This window comes from Netta rufina, assembly GCF_964035555.1.
Source record: "Netta rufina genome assembly, chromosome: 8".
In the NCBI taxonomy this organism is placed as follows: Eukaryota; Metazoa; Chordata; class Aves; order Anseriformes; family Anatidae; genus Netta; species Netta rufina.
The window spans coordinates 16,998,384-17,021,808 of NC_140131.1; the positions used below are offsets into that span (position 1 = coordinate 16,998,384).

Below are 23,425 nucleotides of genomic sequence, written 5' to 3' on the forward strand. Positions count from 1 at the left end.
GTCTTTCTTGATATTTTGTGGTGTTGGTATGTTTTTGTAACTCTTCCTACAGAGCTTTGAAGTCTTTCCACCCCCTCAAGGCAGTGAGAACCTAGAAGGAGACCAAGAGGTTAGTAATGCTTCATTTAACACTTCCTAGTTATATTAAAAAATGGAGTTTTGTGGCTAGACAACTCCATGGCCTTCCCTAATATTCTTCATTGATAGTTTATGATCTACACTTCTAAATATGTAGAGCATTTTTTTCAAATACTAAAGTGAAGTATTGCTAATCAGGAACTTTCTGAGATAGAAATGTATAATATTTATATTATTCTCTGCAGCACTGGGGGCCTTTGTAGTTGCTTGCATAATCTAGCTATCACATTTGCCTACCTGTAACTTTCCAGAAGGAAGAGAGATACTTTTTGAGAAACATATGATAGGTGAATTGCAGTCTATATAGCAAAAAAATGGAGGAAAAATTTGGGGTACTAGGTCACAAACAAAGGCTTCTAGGCCATATTTTGGATGTCTTTTTGTGGACTTCTTACAGTGGAGGATGGGCAGAAGATTCTCACAGCTTTACCTTTGCTGTACCAACTTAAAATATTTTGTTTCAGTTTTAGTCAGTTTCAACATAAAACCATTAATGAAAATGTATCTCTTTTGGAAACAATTCAGAAATGATTACTTAAACGTAATTAAGTTCATATATGTACATATTTTTCATTGTAGATGCAGATAGTTGAAGATTTGCATGTTGCTCGTATTGAAAAGAGGATGTCATTGTCTGTAGCACAGACCTGTGGAGAACTTACAAGTATGGAAATAGATCTTCCAGAACAGGATTTAAATATTTCCGCTGGTATGTCGTGATCTTACGTTCTTTGGTATTTACTTGAGTCTGGTCATTAAAATCAGTTACTGACCTGAGTAAAGAGTATACAACTGATTTTCTCACAACTGGTTTGTTTGTTTGTTTTTTTCCCCAGGGGCTTCTACTTCTGGTCTGAACATACTAGTAGTGATTGACACAAATATAATGATCAGTCACCTTGAGTTTGTCAAGTCCCTGAAATCTGAGGATATACCAGGTATGTGAATACGTAGTGGCCAACAAGAAATTTTAAGAAAAAACAGATGTAAGAATTTCAGACTATATGAAACAAACAAACAAAAAAAAAACAAAACTAAACCACAGAAAAACAAAAAGGCTCCTTGAAAAGACATCAGGTTTCATGCAGAGACAAGAGGCTCACACTGTTTCTGTGGCTGGTTCAGTGAACCCAAATAGGCTACCTCTTAAGGAAAGTTCAGATATGAAGTAGTACCTACTATGCTTATACTGGTGTACTTACATTCCCAGGAATGTGTATGAATTTTCAGAAGTAAATAAGTCTACATTTAGAGACAAGAATATACTTTGAAACATTTAATCCATTAATCCACTAGTGGTAGTGATGTTTTAGTGATTTACTGTTAGCAGAATTAGGATTGTGCATGTTAGCTGCTGTTCAACGTGTTTTGAATTTATCAGAGTGCTTGTGGTGCTTTAGTTCTCTTAGCTAATGAATACACCTATTCCAGCCAAATGGAAAATAACTTTAATAAAGGTCCAAGTAATTTTCAAGAGTGTGCCAGACTGTATTTCTCTTTCCCAAGTTAGGAATGGTGTTGCATTGTGTAAAATGGGAGCTGCTGGCTCAGATGCATTTATTTTAGAATATTGCACCTCCCTGTTTCTGGTCATGCACCGGACCCATTACACCAAAGGTTCAGAGGGTTGATGATTACTGACCTATTTACTGCAATGCAGGTGGATGTTAATGTATATCTTAAATATTGTATTCTCATATGAATGGGAAAGAAAACAATTGAAGTACTTGTTTTGGGTGGACCAACAAAACAATCATAGAATTTCTGAATTAGTTACAAATAAAACCATGGTCCAATATCCATACTTCCTCTTTCTATCTTATAGGAATGCTGGTTGGCAGTTAGTGCAAACCATTACTCTTTTATTTCATGTTTGTGTTTGTATAGTGACTATCATGTTCATTCCAGTATTTTCAGCTACTGTCACCTTACTTTAACATTTTACAGTGAGTGTGATGGGGTGTTAATCACCATAAATGTTTTACAATATTGCTACACACTGTTTTCAAGGTATCCATTTGATTAAAATTGTTTATTCATTTTGTTTGCCTAATATTGTTACTTTCACGTGCAATTGGTACATTTCCAGTTTGAAGTTAGATTAGAAAGAGGGAACTTTAGCTGTTCATTTTTTAATGCTAGGTGTTCCTGAGCACTGAAAATGAAAACTATTGGGGGAAAAAAAAGGTGGGGAGGGTGAGCTTAGATAAATATGGTGTTTGGATTCAAATTTAACTGTATTATCAGTTTATCTTTCAAATTGTCTTTGTTGTTGTTTGTTTTTTTTTTTTTTTTCCTTGTAGGTGTTGGCAGACTTGCACTGATAATTCCCTGGGTTGTTTTACAAGAGTTGGACAATTTGAAGAAGGGGAAAATGTTGCAGCATGTTCGGGACAAAGCTATCCCTGCAGTCCAGTTTATCTACATGTGTCTCAAAAAACAAGATCCAAAATTGTGGGGGCAATCCATGCAGCTTGCTTCTCAAAAAACATGTAAGATGTACAGTTTATTTGGTTTTGGGTTCTTAAATCCTTGTGATTTGCCTAGTGTGAACCTCAGCAATAAATTTTGAGTTTAATACGGTCTTCACTCTGATTTTACACTTTGCTAATAAAAATTTGCTAATGGCTTACAGCAGGCTTCAGAGCGTATCCAAGGCTATAGTGTGCAAATAGGTTATTCGTGTTGGTGCTTTGTGCACTATTGTTTTATTGGTCGTTTCTCACTTTAAACTGCACCTATTATGTTGCTAAGTGAGGGATTACTTAATGAAAATTCATCTGGTTACTCCTTTTTTTAATCTACAAGCTAAGGATATGTTTTATGCTTTTGCTCTTGGGTAAGTTGTAGCAAAATCTAACGTATTCAGAAACTTATGCATGTTTTACTTGGAGGTTTCCTGGCAAAACTGTAGTGTTCTTGAGTGGAGCAATACCTCAGAATTCAGAACTCATATTTGTGCTTTGATTACACTTCTCTGTCCTTGTTTAGGGACTTTTACATTTAGAAACAGTGCCATGACTACACTGAAGTATTTCTTATGTTTAGTTACAAGTCAGCTCTGTCTTAACTCTTAACTAACTTTACAGATGGCCTGAGTGACGAGAATAATGATGATCGTGTTTTACAATGTTGTCTGCAGTATCAGAGCCTCTTTCCTCAAGCTGTTGTCATACTGTGCACGTGAGTTCCTGTGTTTCTAGAGTTCTTATGAAGTTTAAGGTAGTCTTGTGCCAAAAACAGCATTTTCAAGTCGTACCTTATAGTGAAGGGCTGCTTCAGCAATAAGGTTTTTAAGGAGCAGTCACCCTCTTAAAAGCTGGAGTAGAAGGGTACAATAAAACACAAAGGTTGTAGGCTTAATCACCTTCATGTGCAGGAGGCCTGAAATAGGATGAAGTTTATTCAATGTTCAATTTTAAAACTTTTGAAAGCATAGCTTTCTCAGATTTAATTCTGACTTCTCACAAAAAATATTAGAGTTATGAAATTGAAATAAAAAAAAATGTCTTACTGATTGAGATCCAGTTAGGTACATGCTTCTGCCCACCTGGTTGGAAATAATAATAAACATTGACAAGGGCAATCACAGAAAGATGGAAGACAGAGACAGATTTGCCTCTGCTCTTGTTCTGTGATGGTAACAGCTGAGTTTCGAATATTGATCCTTGGTTTGATATAAGTCATGTAAAGCTAGTTTTTAAGAGGTTTGTACTACTTGACAGGTACTGTATATAGTTTGGTCTTTGTTAAAACTCTTTGCTGTATAGCTTCAGGTTAAGTTCATAGGTTTGTGTAAGTTCATTTGTGAAACTGGGTTGTTGCTGGAAATACTATTTCAGTCACAGTGTTGGTATGACTTCAGATTTATCAGAGTAAAGAACAGGAGATGTTGAAGGTGACTTCAGGAGTGCTTTTCATCTGAAAATGCATTGCTGCAACAATAGCAGCAATGGGAATTTGTGGGAAATTATTAGAATCCACGTCTGTATTGCATGTATGTAATAGTTCTGCTGGAGTATGGATGACTCAAGGTAGCATCTGTGACAGTTTGGCCAGCAGAACAGTAGAAATGGGTGTAAAAAATGAGGATTTGTTATGTTAATCTAATTAGATATGTCTTCAAAACATTGCTTTGTTTGCATTCTAAGTTGATAGCAACTGGGTGTCACTACTACAGTATTTATGGTTGTTTTCCATAAAGCAAGCCTGGAGCCTGGAACACATTTTTTCACGATAGCTGCTTTAGTTAATATTCTGGTTTAATTCATTGCACTGGTTCTAATTGCTTGAGATGGAAAACTCTGTATATAATGAAGCTTACAAAATTAACTTACAGAAGACAAATCATTCAATGTGGTACTTTTATTACTTAATATGTAGTAATGTCAGCCTTATGTCAGAAATTAATTCTCTTCTAGGGATGATAAAAATTTATGCAATAAAGCCATTGTGAGTGAGGTCAAGGCATTTTGCAAAGCAGATTTGGTTACTGCTCTACAGAATCTGAATGTAAACAGGCACCAGAACTGTGTTGAGCTGCAACAGTCAAAATATGGTAAGTTTGTTTAATGTGTACATAAATATGCTGACTTTTGAGACAGTAATCACTTAGGAGCAGGAGAAGAGTTTCTACTCTAAGCTCGGTTTTTATACACTTTGAATGGATAAAAGTACTTCTTGTTTTGGACAGGTTCCTGAAAGTTTGAGACCTCTATTAAAACATCTGTCTCGTAGGGTTTGAGAAAATTCATGAAACATATCTTTATTTAACAGAAAAAAGAAACAAACCCACAGCATGGATTACCTGTGTTTATAGTCATTTAAAAGGTGTTCTGAAATTTTTAGGACTGAAAATAGATTTTTCCGGTTGAACCAGTTTGGGTCCTATTCATATTTAGTTGTAAAATTTTGTATGTTTAGGTCACTCCTTTACATTTTATAATAATAGCTTTACCTGCCTCCCAACCAGTAAGTCTTAATTCTTGGGTTGCCCGTTCATATTTCTAAAAATGCAAATACAATAGCTTACACAGCTTACAATAGTAAGTAGTGTTCTTCTCATACTTGCTGATAACCCCACTGGCTGTATATAAGTTATTTAAGGAAAAAAGTAATATGGAATGAGATGACAAATGAATAATACTTTGGAGAAATAAGATTTTCTCGTTTAGTAGCTCATAATTAAAAATATTTGCAATACAAGTGGGTATAAGTAAAAATGTTTGATACTTAATTAGCTTATCTGCTTTGTAACATAAATATGAAATGCAGACTGCCTTTTATTTATGGGAACAAGTGATTTGTGTTCTATCAACCTAAATTAGATACAGAAGCAGTTGCAATAAGTACCTTTTATTGCCATTGGTTTTACAGATACAGAATTCCAGAAAACAGAAAGAAGCGAAGCTCATCTTTCTGCTCAATTTCCAAATATCCTTCCAGATCTTGAGAAGAATTTAGGAGAAGCTTTATCATGTATTTTGGAAACTGAAATGAAAATTGCATTTGGAAACCTATGGATGGAGGTAGTTTCATATGACGTCTTTCTTAATATTTCAAGTTTTAAGAGGTTTAAGTGTCCTTGGTATTTTAACGGTGTTAGTACCTATGCTAAACCAAACAGCTAATTCATACAATTCACTAACGTAACAGTTCACTTACCAAGCATGTTCCATTTTCCAGTTTCACTTTCTAACAAGATTATTGTATTTAACCAGTAATGACTGTGCAGTGTTTTACTAATATGGGCAGGGTTTTAATAATACAGTAATAGAAATGCTGGCCGTGAAGTACGAGTTTTCAGACCTCTTTGTATTAATTTCATTAAATCTAGATTTCTGCTTTTCCAGTGTGATTAAATCACTGCATTGTAAATATGTCCTTCAAGAAATACTTTAATCATATTTTAAATAATATATTTTATTTATTTTATTAAATAATTTAATTAATTAGTTAATTAATTTTATTTGCACTTGTTGCAAATAAATAACTTGTTGCACTTATCTCCCATCAGAGCAGATGCTTTTATATACTATTTGCATCTCCTGTTCCACAAGAGAGAGCTTTGATTAAGTGTTAAGTATTTAGGCATTTACAATTAACTTACCTGATTCTTGTCAATGTCTTCCCAATTTCTGGTTTTACTTTATAGTAATAAATTAAAATTTCATTGCGATATGCACATATTACTTCATGTATGTATAGTCAACAGGTAGGAAACGTGTTTCTTTTTACTTTCTCAGTAATTGTAGATAATCAAAGGCATGTTTACTGTTACTCTGGCATTTCTACATAAACAATGCATTAAATCTCTTTAGAGTTTACTTGAGGACGTTTTCAATATTTGAGAAAAGGAGAACAAAGCCTCATGCAAATGTTGAAAGGTTATTATTGTACACTGGACACTCCTACATGAGCATCTCTGTGTAACCCATAATGTTGCCAAATCACATTTTTTAGATAGATAAATTTGTTAAATCTGAGTATAACTATTTCTGAGGAATCATTGAAATTATACTTGAGCAAGCACAAATCATAACGTTATTGAAGAACAGAGATGTTCTGAAATGTATACGACCACGTCTATGGATTTTTAAATGTATTCTTTTTCAGATACTATACCTGAAGCCACCATGGACATTAGCAAACTTGCTGCAGTGTTTTAAAAAACACTGGGTGGCTGTCTTTGGTCATGTTGTGCCAAGGAGCTTACTTGCAACTGTTGAATGTCTCTATAAACACTTTTGTACAGGTAAGAATCTTTAAGAAAGTTAATTATAAACTTGTAAATAAACTCATTGTTCTGGTTTTAGTAGTTAGACACTTTGAAAAGGCACATAGTCTGTATGATAAAATCACAGAATCATGGAATCACACAATCACAGAATTGTAGGGGTTGGAAGGGACCTCAAGAGATCATCGGGTCCAACCCCCCTACCAAACCAGGTATATATAAATATATTTATGATATAGTATTTATTATATATATGTATATAATAGTTATAAATTTATATATAAATATATATATAAATAGTATTAATAGTAATGTAGTCCTTCTCCTTTTTTTCTTTTAATTTAGGGTTATCTATTTCACACATCTGTTTGTATCTGCAAAAATCAAGGAAAAAACATTTTAATGGAAATATGCAGCAATGGTCACTGAAGTTTCTGAACTCTTTTTAAAAAGCAAATAATCCTTCCTTCATTTGCCACCGCATTATGTGTGGCCAAATGATCTACATTTGCTAAACAAATTGGGGAGGGGTAAAGGTTACTTTATGTGACAGATGAAGACAGGGAGGTTTGTTTTTAAAAAAGCAAAACCAAACAAACAACTCCCCCCCTTTCATTTATTTAATGTCATTTTTATAAATTTGTTTATAACAGATAAAGATCCTCTGGGATATTGCTGTTCTTCAATTGTGTTAAATATGCCATTTGAGCCTCTTGCCAGACTCTGGATAAGTTGGGAAGACTTGGTTAACAAGGGAGAAGTCTTAACACTACACACTGTTGTTAATACTTCTCTTGAGGCTGTTCAATGTTTCTGAACCATTTTCAATGCTTTATATGCGCTTCAGTTCGTTCAGCTATGAGTATTAGATTTGCCTCCTAAGAGTAGTATCTCCTAACATCTAGTTTATTTCTTTTTAATTTCCCATATTAATGTCTAAATATCAGGTAAAACAGTGAACTCCTCAACAGCTGGTATCTTGCTTCAGGAATCCAAGAAATTATTGCATGCTTTCAGTTCAAGGTCTGACTATAATGGTGTACTTCCCCAGGCTTATGCCGAAGTGAGTAAGCTGTACCAAACATTTACAGAGGTAAGAGGAGCTTCAGTGTTCATTCACTTAACAAGTTCTTGGAGATACTCTATATTTGTACTAAAAACCCATCTTACGCTTCTAAATTATTCCCATAAATTCAACAAATTATTGCAGGAAATGTTGCTAGGTTATTTTTTAAATTAATAGACCCCAATTTTAACATCTATTTTCTTGTAGCAAATATCTGTGTCTATGTTTGTGCTTGGTAGGCCTTTTTTCTAATATAAATGTGCTGGTGTCAGAAGGGTGACTAAAAAACATTACTTAGTTACCTTCAAGAAAAACATCTTTTTAAATTAGTCTTTTAAAATTAAATTTATTTTAATTATTTTAATTAATCTTATTATTAATTTTATTAATAATTACAATTGTATTAAAATAATTAAATTTAAGTATTAATTAAAAATAATTAATAGTTAATTAAATGAATCTTTTTTTAATTAAAAATTAGTTTTCTATTGCATTTGTAACTGATAAAAAAAACCTTAAAGATTAAAAATAAAATTGTAATTTCTACTTTTGACCTTATTCCTGGGCATGTTATTTCAGCTTTCTCGGTAGCTCTGTTCCTACACATGCAGCAGGAACGTTTTTATACCATGCACTTTTTGGTAGTTGAGAGTGTCCTGATACATTTTGTGTTCTCAGAGATGTGCATTTGTACACAGCTCATCTGAGTTGCTGGGGGAGAAATGTTGGTGTCTTGGTTTGTGGTAATCGTTAGTCCCAAGTGTAATGGCATAAAAAAGGGAATAGTGAGCATGGATGATTTCAAATATTTCTATGTATGGAAAAAAGTACAGGTCAGAACTCTAAAAAGTTCTTTTCACATCTGGAGAAGGCTGAAGAGGAAAGGATGAAGAGGAAAATCAAGGAGGATGGATGATCCAGTAGCTTTTGCTAGGGAGTCTTGTTTCTCTGCTCAGCTGTACCTTCTGCATGCACTGCAGTTGGCCACTTATTCTACAGTTCTGTGAACAGTGCTGCCAGAAGAAGCAGCCTTTCTGTTGGAAAATTTGTTTCCTACCATTCTTGTCTGACATTTGACTTTGTAAAGAACTGCCAATACACAGGCTAGATTGTCAGATCAGTTTTACCTGGATAAATTTCCTGAACCAGTTTATCCTGAGTATGTGAATACTTTATACCATTCCAGAGGAGTGTGCCAACAGTCATGGGACAGGGAGCAATGTTGTCTCTTCATATGTGCAAATAAGAGGCAACTCTTGTTTATACCAGCTTACTGTATTTAGTGTAGGGTTCCCTGTGCATCAGTTTCCTGATCTATACATGCAGCAGAAAGACTCCTTAAAAGACTGAGAGATGCTTTAGATACAGAGTATAATAAAGACAGTTACAATTGAAACAGATATGCCTTGGTTCTCTGAACATCACTTTTAAAACAAAAATAAAACACAAACACAAAACATTTAGAAGTGTTCAAGTTTTCTTAAGTTAGGAATTAAATACATTCATTGTTTGTTTGCTAAACTTTTATAAGGTGAGGTCAGACAGTGAGCAGGATTTATCAGAAGACATCATGGTTCTTTCAGAAAGTGTTCCATGTGAAAGAATGGAAGCAACAACACCAAATCTGCAAAATTGTGAAGGAAAAAGGTTACCTTCAAGCATTCATGTGTCTCAAGAAAACAGGCACCAGGAAATCTGGTCAGTCCTTGAAGGTGTATGGAATACAATGAACTTGTACAGGTACAGTGTGCTAAATATCTAGAACTTCAGAATTTAATCTTCAATAAATTTCAAGCAAACATACCATAGGAACTGCTTGTTACTTCTCATTTTAGAGAAAAACCTGTTAGTAATTAGTTTAGATTGACAAAAAAAAAAATCACACAGCTTGTCACACAAAGAAGTTAGGAACATACAACTTATAACATAGATGCAGTCTGTGTCTGTCTAGCTTGCTGCTCTTTTTCATAACAGTAGCTAGAACAAGTTGTTTCAGAGAATAGCGTTGAAAGCCCTTTAAGAAATGCAAATGGGAGCATCCATGAAAATCTCACCTTTGTCCATAAAAAAGAGGAATTGAAGCTCTAAGTTTTCTTGGGGTTATTTTCCTTTCAAACCCTGTGGATGTGTACTAGCCTAAGCAAAAGCACTTAGTTTTTTTAAATTATTATTTCAATTGGTTTACAACATAGACAATTTTCTTGTTAAGCAAAATCCTTCATATTAAAGGTGAAGTATCCAAATGCAGAATCTAGCGACAAATTTCCTTTCTCACATAAACTTAAAATTGCATGAAATGAAAAACCCCTCCACCTAGATGTGTTACCACTGTTTTTATTTTGGTTGTTTTTAAAAAGTCTGCTTGAAAATCATTGAAGCACCGTGCTTTTGCATGCTGTAAAAAACAGAATAAATACTGTGTTTTCTTTTTGTAGTCTTAATCTAAAATCTTTTTAAAGGAAGGACTCTGAGCTATGTCAAGCACAAAGGAACACCATTTTTGGTGGTCTCTAAAGGACTCGTGTAATATGTGATGATAGTAACCTTAACAATGCCATTTCTACTCTAGCATTTCAGTACACTAAAGATTTGCACCAGTGTAACTCCTCTTGGTTTACACCAATGCAAATTAATCTGCATTTTAAGCTTGTGATGAGTTGGCTCAGTGTGGTGTTCAAGTCAAATGAGAATTTGCACCAGAGGACAGCGTCAGTGTATAACAATTTAGCCTCCAAAATGGAGAGAATTGGTTCTCTTACTGGGATATTTGTGAACTTCAAAATTTCATATAGGCATTGTTTCAAGAGGAAAACCTCTTTCAAATGAATCCCTTAATAATGAAATTGCAACTGAGGTGTTGGTTCTTGCCAGCTGTTAAGAGCCTTGCTGTGAAAAGAGGATACAATTTTAGAATTATAGTTCATTTCATGGTCAAGAAAATACTACTTGTCTCCCACCAGTGGAGATTATTCTTCACAAATGCAATGCAGCTTATCCCAATGCAACTATTGAAGGAAAGGTGTCAATCCTCTTCTAAATCTGGAGAATGAAACTGCTTGGAAAAATGCAACGAAGGCAGTTTACTTTGCTTCTTCAGCCTAGCAGTTCTTCTCTTCTGAGAGGTTTGCTCAGGTTGGGTATGAAGAATTTGTTTCTCTGTAAAGTGAAGTTTAATGATAAATCTATTTAAGTCAAAGTTAGTGAAATACTGTTATAGAGTACAATTACCAAGAAAGATTTTCAACAGAGAAGTACAGCTGTAGGGCATAGTCTTTCCACTGTTTATTCCAAGACTACTTTAAGTAACATGGTAGTAGTACAGTTTTATATTTGACCTTGGCTTTTTAATAGCCAAAATACAATGCATGCAATAGGTACTGACGTTCTCTTAATTTTGAGGATTTTTATTAACTTTTTTTTTTTTTTTTTATAATACTAGTCTTGAAATTTTCCAAAAGTTGGACCCCCACACAGTAACTGCAAAGTCTTCATTTGAAGAAGCTTTTTTAGGTCTGCAGAAACTGTTGGCAGCTGTGAATGACATCCTTGAAGGAATTCGTAGGTAAGCATTTAAGTTAGTCCTAAAACCTAGTGAGAATAGTATCATGGAATGGCTTGAGTTAGAAGGGACCTCAAAGATCATCTGGTTCCAACCCCCCTGCCATAGGCAGGGACGCCACCCACTAGATCAATTTGCCCAGGGCCTCATCCAGCCTGGTCTTGAACACCTCCAGGGACGGGGCATGCACAGCTTCTCTGGGCAGCCTGTGCCAGTGCCTCACCACCCTCTGAGGAGAATTTCCTCCTAACCTCTAATCTAAATCTGCCCTCTTTTATCTTAAAACTATTCCCCCTTTTCCTGTCATTATCCGATTGAGTAAAGAGTTGCCCCCCATCTTTTTTTATGTCTCATTTAAGTATTGAAAAGAGGCAGTCTCCCCAGAGTCTTCTCCAGGCTGAATATCCCCAGCTCTCTCAGCCTTTCTTCATAGGAGAGGTGCTTCAGCCTCTGAGCCTCCTTTAACAGTCCCACATCTCGTGCTGGGGGCCCCAGACCTGGATGCAGGACTCCAGGTAGGGCCTCACAAGGGCAGAGCAGAGGGGGACAGTCACCTCCCTTGACCTGCTGTTCACACCTCTGTTGGTGCAGCCCAGGATGCAGTTGCCCTTCAAAAGATGTGCTTTTTGATTAGAGGAATATCTGTAGCAAGATTCAGGATTCAGTCCTTTGACTTTATTTGAAATTGAGAGGCTATTTTCTGTTCCATGTGATTACACTGACAATCAGTAATGCTTATTGAAATAGTTTCAAAAATTAATTTTGTACTCCTTCAAATTTACTTTTCTACTACTAAACTGGAATACACTATGATTGTATGAATGAATTTCTTGGAAAGATTTCATTTTGAAATGCTTACTCTGTGTTTGTTCTTCAGAGTAGCAGTAGGGGGCACCGTGGAGCAAGAAATTCAGCAAGTGTGTGAAGTGTGATCTATGTTAATCTTATTTGAGGATTTTGAGTAGGTTTTCTAAAGTCAGAAGTCGTGTTTATAAATCATCATAGCTTTATATGTATTACAGGGTGCCAAACAAAAAGTGAAGTTTGCAAAAGTGAGAATGCTTATTTTACCTGGGTTGCTCAGCCTTTCTAAGACTGTACTTAGAATATATTTATTTTTTAATTATTATTATTTTTAAAATACCTTCAGAGACTTAAAATTAACCTAATGGTTTGATTACATCAAAGGAAGCATCAGGAGAAAACTTAGTGGGAAAAAAACTTGAATATTTGGAGGTAATACAGCATTTAGTGATAAAATGTAAGCCTTTTCTATGGTATTTTCTATTCCTTGCTGTGTAGAACAAAGAAGAAAGAAACTGTCTTGCAGAAGCTTGGAAGTTCTATAGATTGCATTGAAAGTACAACTGCATTAGAAGTTTAGATTTTCAGATTGTTAAAAACAATTAGAGAAGCACAATCACACTTTTTGAGATAAATATGTGATGATGTACTTCCTCCCAAACAAATACATTCTGTGTCAGTACTATGGCTATTCAGACTGATAACCGGAACATACTTATGACAAATACAGATATTAAAAAAGAAAAAAAAAATCACAGCTGTTTGATAGAAGAGTTCTTACTAATAGGTGTTTGCATCATATCCTGTTTTGAAACTTTTGTCGTACAGCATAGTACAAATGTTTAATTTTATCTTTGCTTCTTCCTATGATGACGTTGATAGCAGAATAGAACGTATGCTGTAAAGTGCTGCATGCCATAAATGTTTTACAGTAATTCAGTACTACAGTAAAGACAATAGTTAGTATGGCTTAGCAACTGTAGATAACCTGTTTTTTTTAGCAGCATAATTCTTATTTAAACAAATACGTGTTACTTTATAGTTCTCTCTCAAATATTGCTGATCCTGGCAGCTCTTGTTTTATCACTGTGTTTTTGAGATTTGCTCACTTAAAAAATGTCTCGTTTCCACTTTTGATTGCAGAAGGCATTATATCTGTTCCACGTATATTACATTGACCGGGAATTAACAAACATTCTTAAACCTCTGACATTTATACTTGAAGTTACGAGGCCATGAAATGTATGTTAGGTGTACCAAAACTCAGCACCTCATCTATCACACTCAATGTCTTGGAATTCACCTGGGTGTTTCTGTGGCATGTTCAAAGCACTTTTACTAAGTTATTTATAAAATTTCAGACAGGAGAGGAGAAAGAAGGCTTGACTGATTTGGAAAATCTTCTGGCATCCTTCAGTTGTTCCAAAGTGATGATGGTCCATAAGTCATTTTATATAACTAAAATATTTTTTTAAAATAATTTTTGCATGGAACAGTATTTATGCATGTTTTCAGTAATTGTTCATGCTTGTATATTTATTGTGGATTATTTATGTTGGATAGTATTTGGAACTAATTTACAGAGGGGCCTAATTTAAGTCCTGATCCACGGAGTATTTTCTTGGTTTTCAAGTAGTTCTCTGAGGCAACAGAAGTATTTCTGCAACTAGGGGTTTTCAGGATTGTGCCAAGTCTTTCATCACTTGTAGAAACATTCTTCCACTGATTCTGGTGGAAGACATTTGGGCCCTTCCTGTTTGGAGAGAAAAAAGGTTTGGAGAAGAAAGAAGAAAAGTATTTATCACAGATAATTAGCTCTTAATAAATTTTGTTCTAAGAAGTGCGGAATGCCTCACAAGAGACCACTGCTAGCAGGTGTAAATACTTGAGATGTATTTGACAGTCTCCTAAAGTTGCATCATAACTTCCCTCCACTTTCTGCATGCAGGATATGTTTCTTCACCTGTTGAAGTAAAGCGTGTGCCAGTACTAGCAGAAGATTGGAAGTGCTTGGAGCTTTTTATGATCAGTCTTCTGAAACATATTATGTCTTGTTGCTTTTAAAACATCCCCTTAACATACTGATTGGAATGTTAGAAACAGATTTCTTACGCCTTCAAAGGCTTCAACAGCAGCATTTAAATGTGTCTGTAGGGGTTTATATAAGGCCTCACTTTCCCTGAGCTGAGTATAACTTGTGATTCAAAGGTTTGTATGCACCTCTGGGAAATATTACATGGGAAACTTCTTGTGCCTTCCTGCCCAAGTTTTAGATAAGAAATTCTTGTTAACAACAACAAAAAATCTTAGTCTTTTGTTGAACTGATTTAGTTATTTCTGGTTTTGTTATTTTTTTCATCAGTATGCTAGGAAGATGTTTTGTTCACATGTGAACTTGAAAATTGCTCACAATTTACAGCAAATACTCTTAGATACAATAGTCAGACATTTACGCTAGTATAATGTCAGGTATAAATACAGTTATCTGTAACTGCAGTAAGTAACCTGACTTAAGTAAGTAACATCTTTTTTCTACTTGAATGGAATTTCTGGTCAAATTTCTAATATTTTTGCTTGTTTGGGAAGCACTGTTTTAGATAAGGAATCCATAAATATTTGTAATTTAAAGTATAATTTTTTAGGATCTCAGTAAAACAGTAGTCTTCCGAAGTAAAACATCATTGTATCAGATCTGATCACTGAATTGAATGTTTTGGGACTAACTAACTTTAAAACAGTTCTGCTAATTTAAAAACAATTCTATGTGTTCAGAGAAACTTTCCTCAGCTAGTCAGTGAGGGAATTGAGATTTCTTTTTCTTGATGTCTAGTTAGGAAACTGTCTTTCTTCCTTTAGGCTGCCAAGACATTTAGTCAGTTTTATCATAGTCTCTATATTAAGAGACTTTTTTTTTATTAAGAGACTCCTCATACTGTCTTCTTCTGCAAGTAAAACAGAGAGTAGTTCCTAGTTCAAAAATTGTTGGACTTTCCTAGCATTAGCTGTTTGGTTCTTTTATTGTTAATTTAGATGAAACATGAAACATTCTTGACCCACTAAAGAAGAGCAGTTAAATTAAATGTAAATTTCAGCCTCAGAGTGCTGAGCTCCATGCAGTTTTCCAAGGTAAACCGAATTGGGATGGATGAGAAATGGTTGTTTGAAATACAGCTCCTAGACATTACATGGACATGGGGCACGGGTCAGATCTGGCTGACGGCACTGCCTGAGGCTAACGCTGCTTCAGCGTGTGCTATGTGTGATCAGTCTTCTGATCTCTGAATGAGCTGCGTTAACTTAATCAGAGTTACCTGCAAACAGTGAGCAGGGGGTGGATTTGTAACCCCTTCTGTAGGGTGTGTGACACCCATGCCAGGCTGGGCTGGCAGGGTTGCGGGCAGGGCTGTGGCTGGAGGGAGCTCGCGGTGCAGGGCTGCCTGTAGAAATGGCCCTCTCCTGGGGTCAGCAGTAATGTGGAAACAGCCTGTGGTTACTAAGAAAAAAATAACTGTATGTCAGTAATAACATATATCAAGCTCATCTTTCTGTAGTATCGTGTCCTTCAATTGTTGTCTGATATTTCTGAAAATGTGTGGTATCTGGCAAACAGTTTTCTTCCAGTAGTAACTTTCTTTCATAAGTGAAGTCTTTGCAATCTTCTGTTCCATTTGAATTTACCTACAGCCTTCTCTGTTACCAGACTCCAAATCTGGTCCTTTATCCAGCTGCCTAATTGAATGGGAGCTTTAAGAAATTAAAATGTTTCAAGGCCTCTGTCTCCATCAAGTGAAGCTGAAATGGGTCAGCACTTCACATGATGTGGGGCTGAGGTGATGCGGTGCCTACACCTTGCTGCCTTTAGCCCAGTCTGAAAAGTTTGGAAGGCTAGAAATTGGCTTCGTTGAATTGGCCTTGAGGAATTGTTAAATTACCAAGATTTTAAGCCACACAGTAGTTTTGTTTTTCCAGTTGTCATCTCTTCTGCTTTCTTGATCTTCTGTCATTGAGGTTCAGTGGGGCTTTTAATGGGTTAAGTTGACTTTATACAGTTCAGTCACATATGCCTTTGTGGTGAAGCCTGTGGATTCATGAAATTGGCCAGCGCTGCATGATGGCTCCCTCAGTCTTACACCATAGGCAATTCCATGTATCCCCTGAAGAGAGGCATCATCTTAGGGTAACAAATACCGAGGTATGGACAGTTTTGGGAACACTCGCCACGTATTCTCACGTGGCTTTGTAGCTGTGTGCTTTGCTTGTCATTGCCCAGGACGGCAGTGTTTGTGAGTGGGAGGCAGGCAGACCTGCTTTCCCTGCCAAATCATTCTTTATTTGCTAATTTAATTTTCTGATCCTTTCTACATAGGCTTTGCTCATTTCCCAGGTCTTGTGCACAAGTGAGGAATCATATTGTGAGCTGTCTCCCACCCATTTACATTCTTTCTCATTCTCATATCTTTGACTCTGCGTGCATTTGTCCTATCGCTTGTCTGATGCCAGCAAGTAAACAAACATTCAGAGGGGTGGGGAAAGCCCTAGTGCTTATGAGGTAGCAATTGTTAAGCCTGGTTCTCTCCTTTCTCCCCCCAAAACAAGGGTTAACCCCCATTTTGTGGCTGGTACCCGTACTGGCATTTTGTGTGTTTTTTTTTGGTAGCATGCCCTTCTGTACCTCATGCACTAAATATTTTCATAAAACTGCACAGAACCATACTACAGCTCAGTGCCTGAACAAATTTCATTTTAATGACAATTGAACTTTGCCAACACCTGCTTAGAGCAGAGTGTTTGGAATAATTAAAAGTCAAGGTGCGTGACATAGGGTAATATAAATAAAATAAGACTAAGTGAGTCAGTGGATTTGCTTTTGAAGTATGTTTGATGTTGAGAGAGAAGAAAAAGCTGTGGTTAAATACTGCAGCGGTCACTATACTGAAATTGATCATTAGGAGGGTTTTTTCGTAAGAGTCCACTTGCTTCTTGCATTACTGATTTAGAGGTTGGTTTCTAGTTATATTTGTGTAGCTGCAGTAGATTTTTTTTCATCGAGAAACTTTGATCAGTGTGATTTAATGAGGAAGTAGATGCAGAGTAGGTATACATGCAAGCATGTCCAGATTTCCAAATGTACATCTCTTAAAGTTTCTGTTTTCCGTAACACAGAATAGTGGCTACAGGAGACGAAAGGAATGTGAAACGATTTAAATCAGTAGACAGCAGTAGCAGTGTAAAATCCCTGCCCATGTATTCCAAGCCTGGAGCTTGTATTTAGTTGAAAACAACAATAAGCGTTTTTATGGATGTTGAACTATTAAGAATTTGTGGGGGAAGTCGCTGTGTAGGCTCCTCTCGATGAATTCTTTTCAGAACTCCCTGTGTAGCGATGTTTCCTCCTTAAAGACAACAAATGCCTTTCATTTTAAGATACCGTAGTGCTTTGAGCCAAATGTTAGTCGTGTTACAAACCCAGAAGTAACAGTTGTGACTGTCCAATCCGCCTCTGTAAGATAAGATGCGGGACTTAACAGTAAGTTACTTACATACTTATTAACATGTTTCATTTGGATTTTTTCAAAGAACTGGAAATATAGCTGGACTGTGCATCCACCTGGGGTCTGGTGAGCTGAACTCATTGTGTCAGCAGTTCGCTAGTACCATTTGGCACCAGTACAGAAATAGGTGTGCTTTGCAACCTGATCCCCTCACCAGAAATTAATAGGAGGAGTAGTGAGGATCATCTTGGTCGGTGCCTAGAGTGCACGGTCTGGGAGGTGTCAGTTGAAGCCCACAGTTAATATTGTGCTCAAAGCTAGAGGTCTAAAAATGAACCTAGAACGAAGGCCTGATACAGCTTGTGGAGTGACATTCAGACGCAGTCTCTGAAGGTAGCCTCACTGAGAAGGTCTGCGGGACACTCAGGGTCTTAGGCCCCGGGGAGAGGGACGTGGTGAGTCAGGTGGCCAGAAGTCCCTGCGCAAGGTGCAGCACGGTCAGGAGACGGAGCGTGGTTTCACCTTGTGCCTGCTCTGCCCTTGGTCTCTCCCTCATGCACGTGCTTCTCTTCCTCAGGGCTCAGAAGCTTGTAATTTCTGCAGCTCTTCTCTCTCTCCCCAGCTTCTCTTTCCCCCAGGTGAAGAGATTACTTGGCTGGTTTCCCACCCCAGTACTATTCCTTCCCTGTGTGTCCTGATACATGGATGGGCAAATTTTGCCCTAGCACGTTGCGTGGCGGCACGTAATGGCCTTCGAGGGGAGTTGCTGCAGTGCCTCACCTTCTGGGCTCTGCAGCCCTCTGCCTTCCATTTTTTGACACCAGTTGAATATGCAGGCTCTCCTCTTGGCACAAAGCAGAAGGCAGAATGGTACAAAAATCAGCAGCAGTAGAAACCACACTTTCCCAGGCTTCGGTAGGCTTGTTTATTTATGCCACGGATGAGGGCTGCAATAGCCAAAGCTGATGCATTGTCCCGTGCAGACAGGGCTGCTGGCTCTGGCTGCGCGTAGCTCCTCGGTGGGAATCGTAGCGGCGATGCATTTCAAGCTGCCAAAATTCCCAGCGCTTATGAGGATGTTTGCCAGGTCGTCTGTGCAGGGGTTTTATCCTGTCAAAGTTGATAGCTTTCTCACTGAAGTAGCTGTTGAAGATTTCGAGGTATTTTTAGGAAAGCCAGCCAGTGGGTTCTCTTGCTGACTTTTATTTGGCAGGTCTAAATATTCCGCTTTAAGGAACAAATCCTGGGTGCATCTTCTTATGAAGGGGGTAAGAATGTGTGACTAATTTTTGTGAACAGTGGTAATTCCTGTGTAAAATCATGTTGAAAATAAGCAGACTTACAAGTTACGATAAATCCTGGAGTATGTCACCGTCTTCCAGCGTGTTTAAAATACGGTGTCATTTTTATCTGGGATTTTTAACTGATTCTGATAGTTTTCTGTCTGTATTTCTTTTCAGTTCTTAATTAATTCATTTATAAAGGTTTATGACTTGCAAGGGGAGGGAGGAGGGAAGAGAATTGGGGCACTTTCCCATGGGAAAGAAAATACAGTTTCCCAAAAGCACAGTTTTTTTTCCACATTAAATCATTTTCTTAATCTATTTACATACTTGGATTGTAACATAAAGCAGGATTTTATCAGGATTTCTTAATATATGTAAAGTGCTACATGATGTTTAATGTAATACAAGAATGTTCTGGTTTTTTTCCTTGTGAATGCAAATGAAGTTGCGCTGAGGTATAACTGGAATATATCTGCTTAACTAGATTAGGAGAAGTTTTTTTTTTTTTTTTTTTTTTTTTTTTTTTGTGAGCAAATCACTTCCTTATTGGATAATTTTTGGAGCCTTGTGGAAAAGGGCTTACATCCCTCAGCCTCACAGCTCAGTATGGAGACACTGAAGGTACAGGTTTCATCAGGTGGTATCCCTGAACGTAGTGTGTAGGACAGGGATGAGACCTGGGGAAGGACAAGAACATTGCTGGCTGCTCTGCACCTTCTGTGGCTAAATAAAATAACAGTACTTCTGTTAAAACAACACCTCTCTGGCTGTCAAATCCTAGTTTCAGTTTTCAGTATTGGGTGTGAATTGGTTATTCTTAGAAGTAGCAAAAATGGTATGGAAAATGAAAAATTTGGGCTGTATGTTAACATACTGGAGGGAATGAGATACAATGTTGGCTAGTAGGGGAAGGTTTTTTTTTAAGCGTGTCGGTTTTCTGTTGCTCCACATTAATGCAACATGCTTTGCTTATCTGATACAAAAGGCTTTTAAATATTGCTGGTTTTCAGAGGAATTGCTCATAAAAATATCAGTTGAATTTTTAATTAAGAAAAGCCTTCATAGAAGGACCTTGCAGACATAATAAGCTCATCTTTAGTTCTTGCAAAGGAGCAGAAAAGGATGGGTGGAAGGGAAAATTTTTCAAAAATTAGTTTCCTTCTTGTTTAAAGAAAAAAATTAGATATTTTTCATGAATCATTTCTGATTGCTATTTTTTAAATCGTTCCATAGAATCATTTTACACTTAAAAAAATAAAAAATTTCTTTTTCAGAATTTTGACCCCAACCAGTAGTTTCCAAGACATTTGGACACTCTATAACTTTCTCATAAGCAATGAGGTATGAAGTTTCCGTTATTGTTTTGTCAGATACTCTTCTATTGCAGTTTTCTGATTGCTTAAAACAGTCAGGAGGTTAGCAGTCTCATCATTATATTTCCATTAAACTAGAATTTTGAGGATTATATTTTGTTTATTAGACATTAGACATAAAAATATTTTTTTTAGTTGATACCTACCAAAAATTATTAGAATCTGTACCAGTATTTGAGTTGCTTGCCTGACTCTTGGAGCATTCATTTGTTAAGAAGGACTTCTTGTAGAGAGTGAAAGCATTGAAGCCGAAGTCTCCAAACCATCCCTGACATTGTCATTTTAAAACAGAGAATTTTGCTAGGTTAAAGGTTGGGCCAGATGATTTTAGAGGTCTTTTCCAACCTAAATGCTGCTATGATTGTGTGATTCATTGCGCTGGGTAATTCTATGGAGAATCCTGTGTGTAGTTTAGAGAAAAGAAGGTAAGTTGAAATTATCAGTTTTTCATGAATTTTAACTCATTTGTGCTGAAGGACTTTAAGAAGAGAAATAGAAATAAATGTTTGCAGTGTAATAGAGGTGTTTTTCCGTTTAGTGTACTGCATTTTTCAGATTTGCAGTCCTCTTCTATACAGGAAGATATACTTACTGTTTTTGAGACCTGTACATATGGGATGACTGTATTTATGGAATTAAAGCAAATCAGAGCTTACCTTGGTTGCTATAGATTTACAGGGTAAATAGGAGGGGAGGAAGAACAATTGAAGGTCTTCTACATTTGTGCAGAAACAATTCAAAAATGGAGCTGGGGTGGTATCTGTCCTCCCATCATGTACAATCATGATTGTTAATTGGTAATATTTAATATTATAGCACACAGTGTGATTTTATTCATTTATGTCTGAACTTGAGAGCCTGTTAGATAATGCAATAATAATATCTGTTATACCAGCTGTATAATTTTAATTGATATGTGATACTTGGTAATGTACTTAGGTAATTCTTTGTTCTTTGTTCTTTGTTTTAGATATATAACAGTATAAAATTTACTGCTGAGGAGCTTTATGAGTGTGTTTCGCAAGAGTTATATCGGTAAGCCAATTACTAACCACATCAAATAGGTTTTGGGACAGCATTTTACTGTATTCCAGAGTAATATAAGAGAAATTGTTCGGTTAAATAAAATAATTGCCATCATAAGAAGGGGCTAGGGATGAAGAATGAAGATTTTTTTTCTTATGATATAGTGTTACAACAGAATGTGAGAGGACAGAATATAAATTAGAGATGAACCAACAGCACCCAGAAGGAGATTTTCAGCTGTTTGACTCCAGGGCAAGGTGCTGGTCCTGCTACCCAGTACCAGTTTTGGGTTCATGGTTTAGTGGCAGACAGAGCCATTATAGGTCAGCATCTGTTATAGTGTAGGATAGAATGTGAGACTGTATTTAAAATGATTTGATTGTAACTGCAGTTCTGTTTGTAGCAGAACTTGTTATTGCTATGAGAACTTAAAGCCATAAATTAAGCCATTGTGTGTAGTAAAGTACAGTTAGAAAGAAAAGGAGAGCCAAACGTAAGGTTCCGAGTTCTGTTTCCATTTTATTTTATTTTTTACAGTTCAGTCAGAGGGAAATAAACGATCTGTTGTACAGCTGAGTTAAAGACCTTGGAAACATTAGTCTAAAAATAAGTGTCATGCAAGTCTTAGTTCTTTACTGGAAATTTTCTGGGTTATGAGAAAGTTTTTTCTGAATTTGTGTAATTGAGGGCTTGTAAAACCAGGTTCAATTGAGTTTTTAAAATGCCATGAATTTATATAAATGAATTTATTTTTTTTTAATAAATTGTGAGTGGATAATAAAAGGTAGGTAAATATTTTCTTTGAAGTTCCTGTTAAAGCATATATATATATGCTTTTTATATATATATATATATATATATATATATATATATATATATATATATATATATGAATTAGATGTAACTTACCAGAATATGAAGTGTGGTTCCATGAGCTGTGTAAAAGGCCTGCAGGTTATTTTAACCCAAGTAGGAAAATTGTTTTGGAAATCTTCCATTTGCCTGCCTGGATTGATACTGATTTCCTAATTCTTCTGTGAATTTAAAAGTGCTCATTGCTGGCTGGTGGGAGAAAAGTTAGGCAGGGAAAGGAGAGATTCCATCCAAGTATCAGTAGAGACACGTGGTCTGTGAGCTTAGCAGGCTTCAGCTGGTGACCACAGCTCCCAAACAGCGGTTTTCAGACATTTGTGGACATCGTTGTCATTGTCTGTGTAAAATCTACAGTGTTACAGCCTTGGGTATTGTGCTACAGGTATCAAGGAAACTTCAATTTCTTTATGTTTGAAAGGTGCCCCCCGGTCCATACTTTGTCAGAGGGCCCAAAAACTTGGAGTGTTTTTGTGATTTCTGTCTGCCACAGGAGGTTTCATTGCCAAAAGAATGTTCTCAGCGGAACTTTGGTTTCTGTGATCAGTGGTGCTACAGGGTGAGGGGGATGTTTTTGTTATCTGGAGGTTACAAGCTTTGAAAACATACAAAGTTAATCCACAGGATTTTAAAATCCCTCTTATGCCTAACTCTTGTTGTCAGTTATTACAGGAATGAAGCTAGGTGCTGTTTCAGATGGGAAATAAAACATCCCTCATTTACTGTGTGGAGTTAAATGAACTTTTAAAAGGACTTAGTTAAAAGGAGGTGTTCCAAGAGCAAAGGCACAGGATGGAGGCTGCTTTGAGGCAGGCTGAACTACTTGGGCTTCAGCAGAAATTCCTGAACAAAGTGTTTCCCCAGGGTCAATTACCAGTAAGCATTTTTCCTTCAGCCTGGCCCCTGAAGGAGGTGGCGTAGTGTAGGATATTTGTACTGGGACTGTTCCTTTCTCAGGATAAACCAAAAATGCTCTCTTCTTGAGATTTTGAACCAAAGTATTTCTTCTTATCTGGAGAAGAAAAGGACTTGTTAAAGGTAGGTAGCCACAGCTACATGCACAGTTCTCACTGCT

General features: G+C 36.5%; 1 protein-coding gene across 2 annotated transcripts in view; it reads left to right on the top strand.

Annotated features, from left to right (window-relative positions):
• The window catches only part of SWT1 (SWT1 RNA endoribonuclease homolog), a 39,411-nt gene that overhangs the window by 12,158 nt on the left and 3,828 nt on the right, over positions 1–23,425 (top strand). The window contains exons 6-18 of one of the 2 annotated variants that reach the window (XM_084291279.1): positions 53–109; positions 718–847; positions 975–1,076; positions 2,442–2,630; positions 3,228–3,321; positions 4,560–4,696; positions 5,515–5,666; positions 6,754–6,892; positions 7,822–7,967; positions 9,472–9,680; positions 11,380–11,502; positions 20,356–20,422; positions 21,425–21,489. In XM_084291279.1, coding sequence (XP_084147405.1) covers positions 53–109; positions 718–847; positions 975–1,076; positions 2,442–2,630; positions 3,228–3,321; positions 4,560–4,696; positions 5,515–5,666; positions 6,754–6,892; positions 7,822–7,967; positions 9,472–9,680; positions 11,380–11,502; positions 20,356–20,422; positions 21,425–21,489 — 1,610 coding nt within the window. Of the gene's footprint in view, positions 1–52; positions 110–717; positions 848–974; positions 1,077–2,441; positions 2,631–3,227; positions 3,322–4,559; positions 4,697–5,514; positions 5,667–6,753; positions 6,893–7,821; positions 7,968–9,471; positions 9,681–11,379; positions 11,503–20,355; positions 20,423–21,424; positions 21,490–23,425 lie in introns of those variants that run through there. The other variant, XM_084291280.1, reaches the window with a different exon arrangement.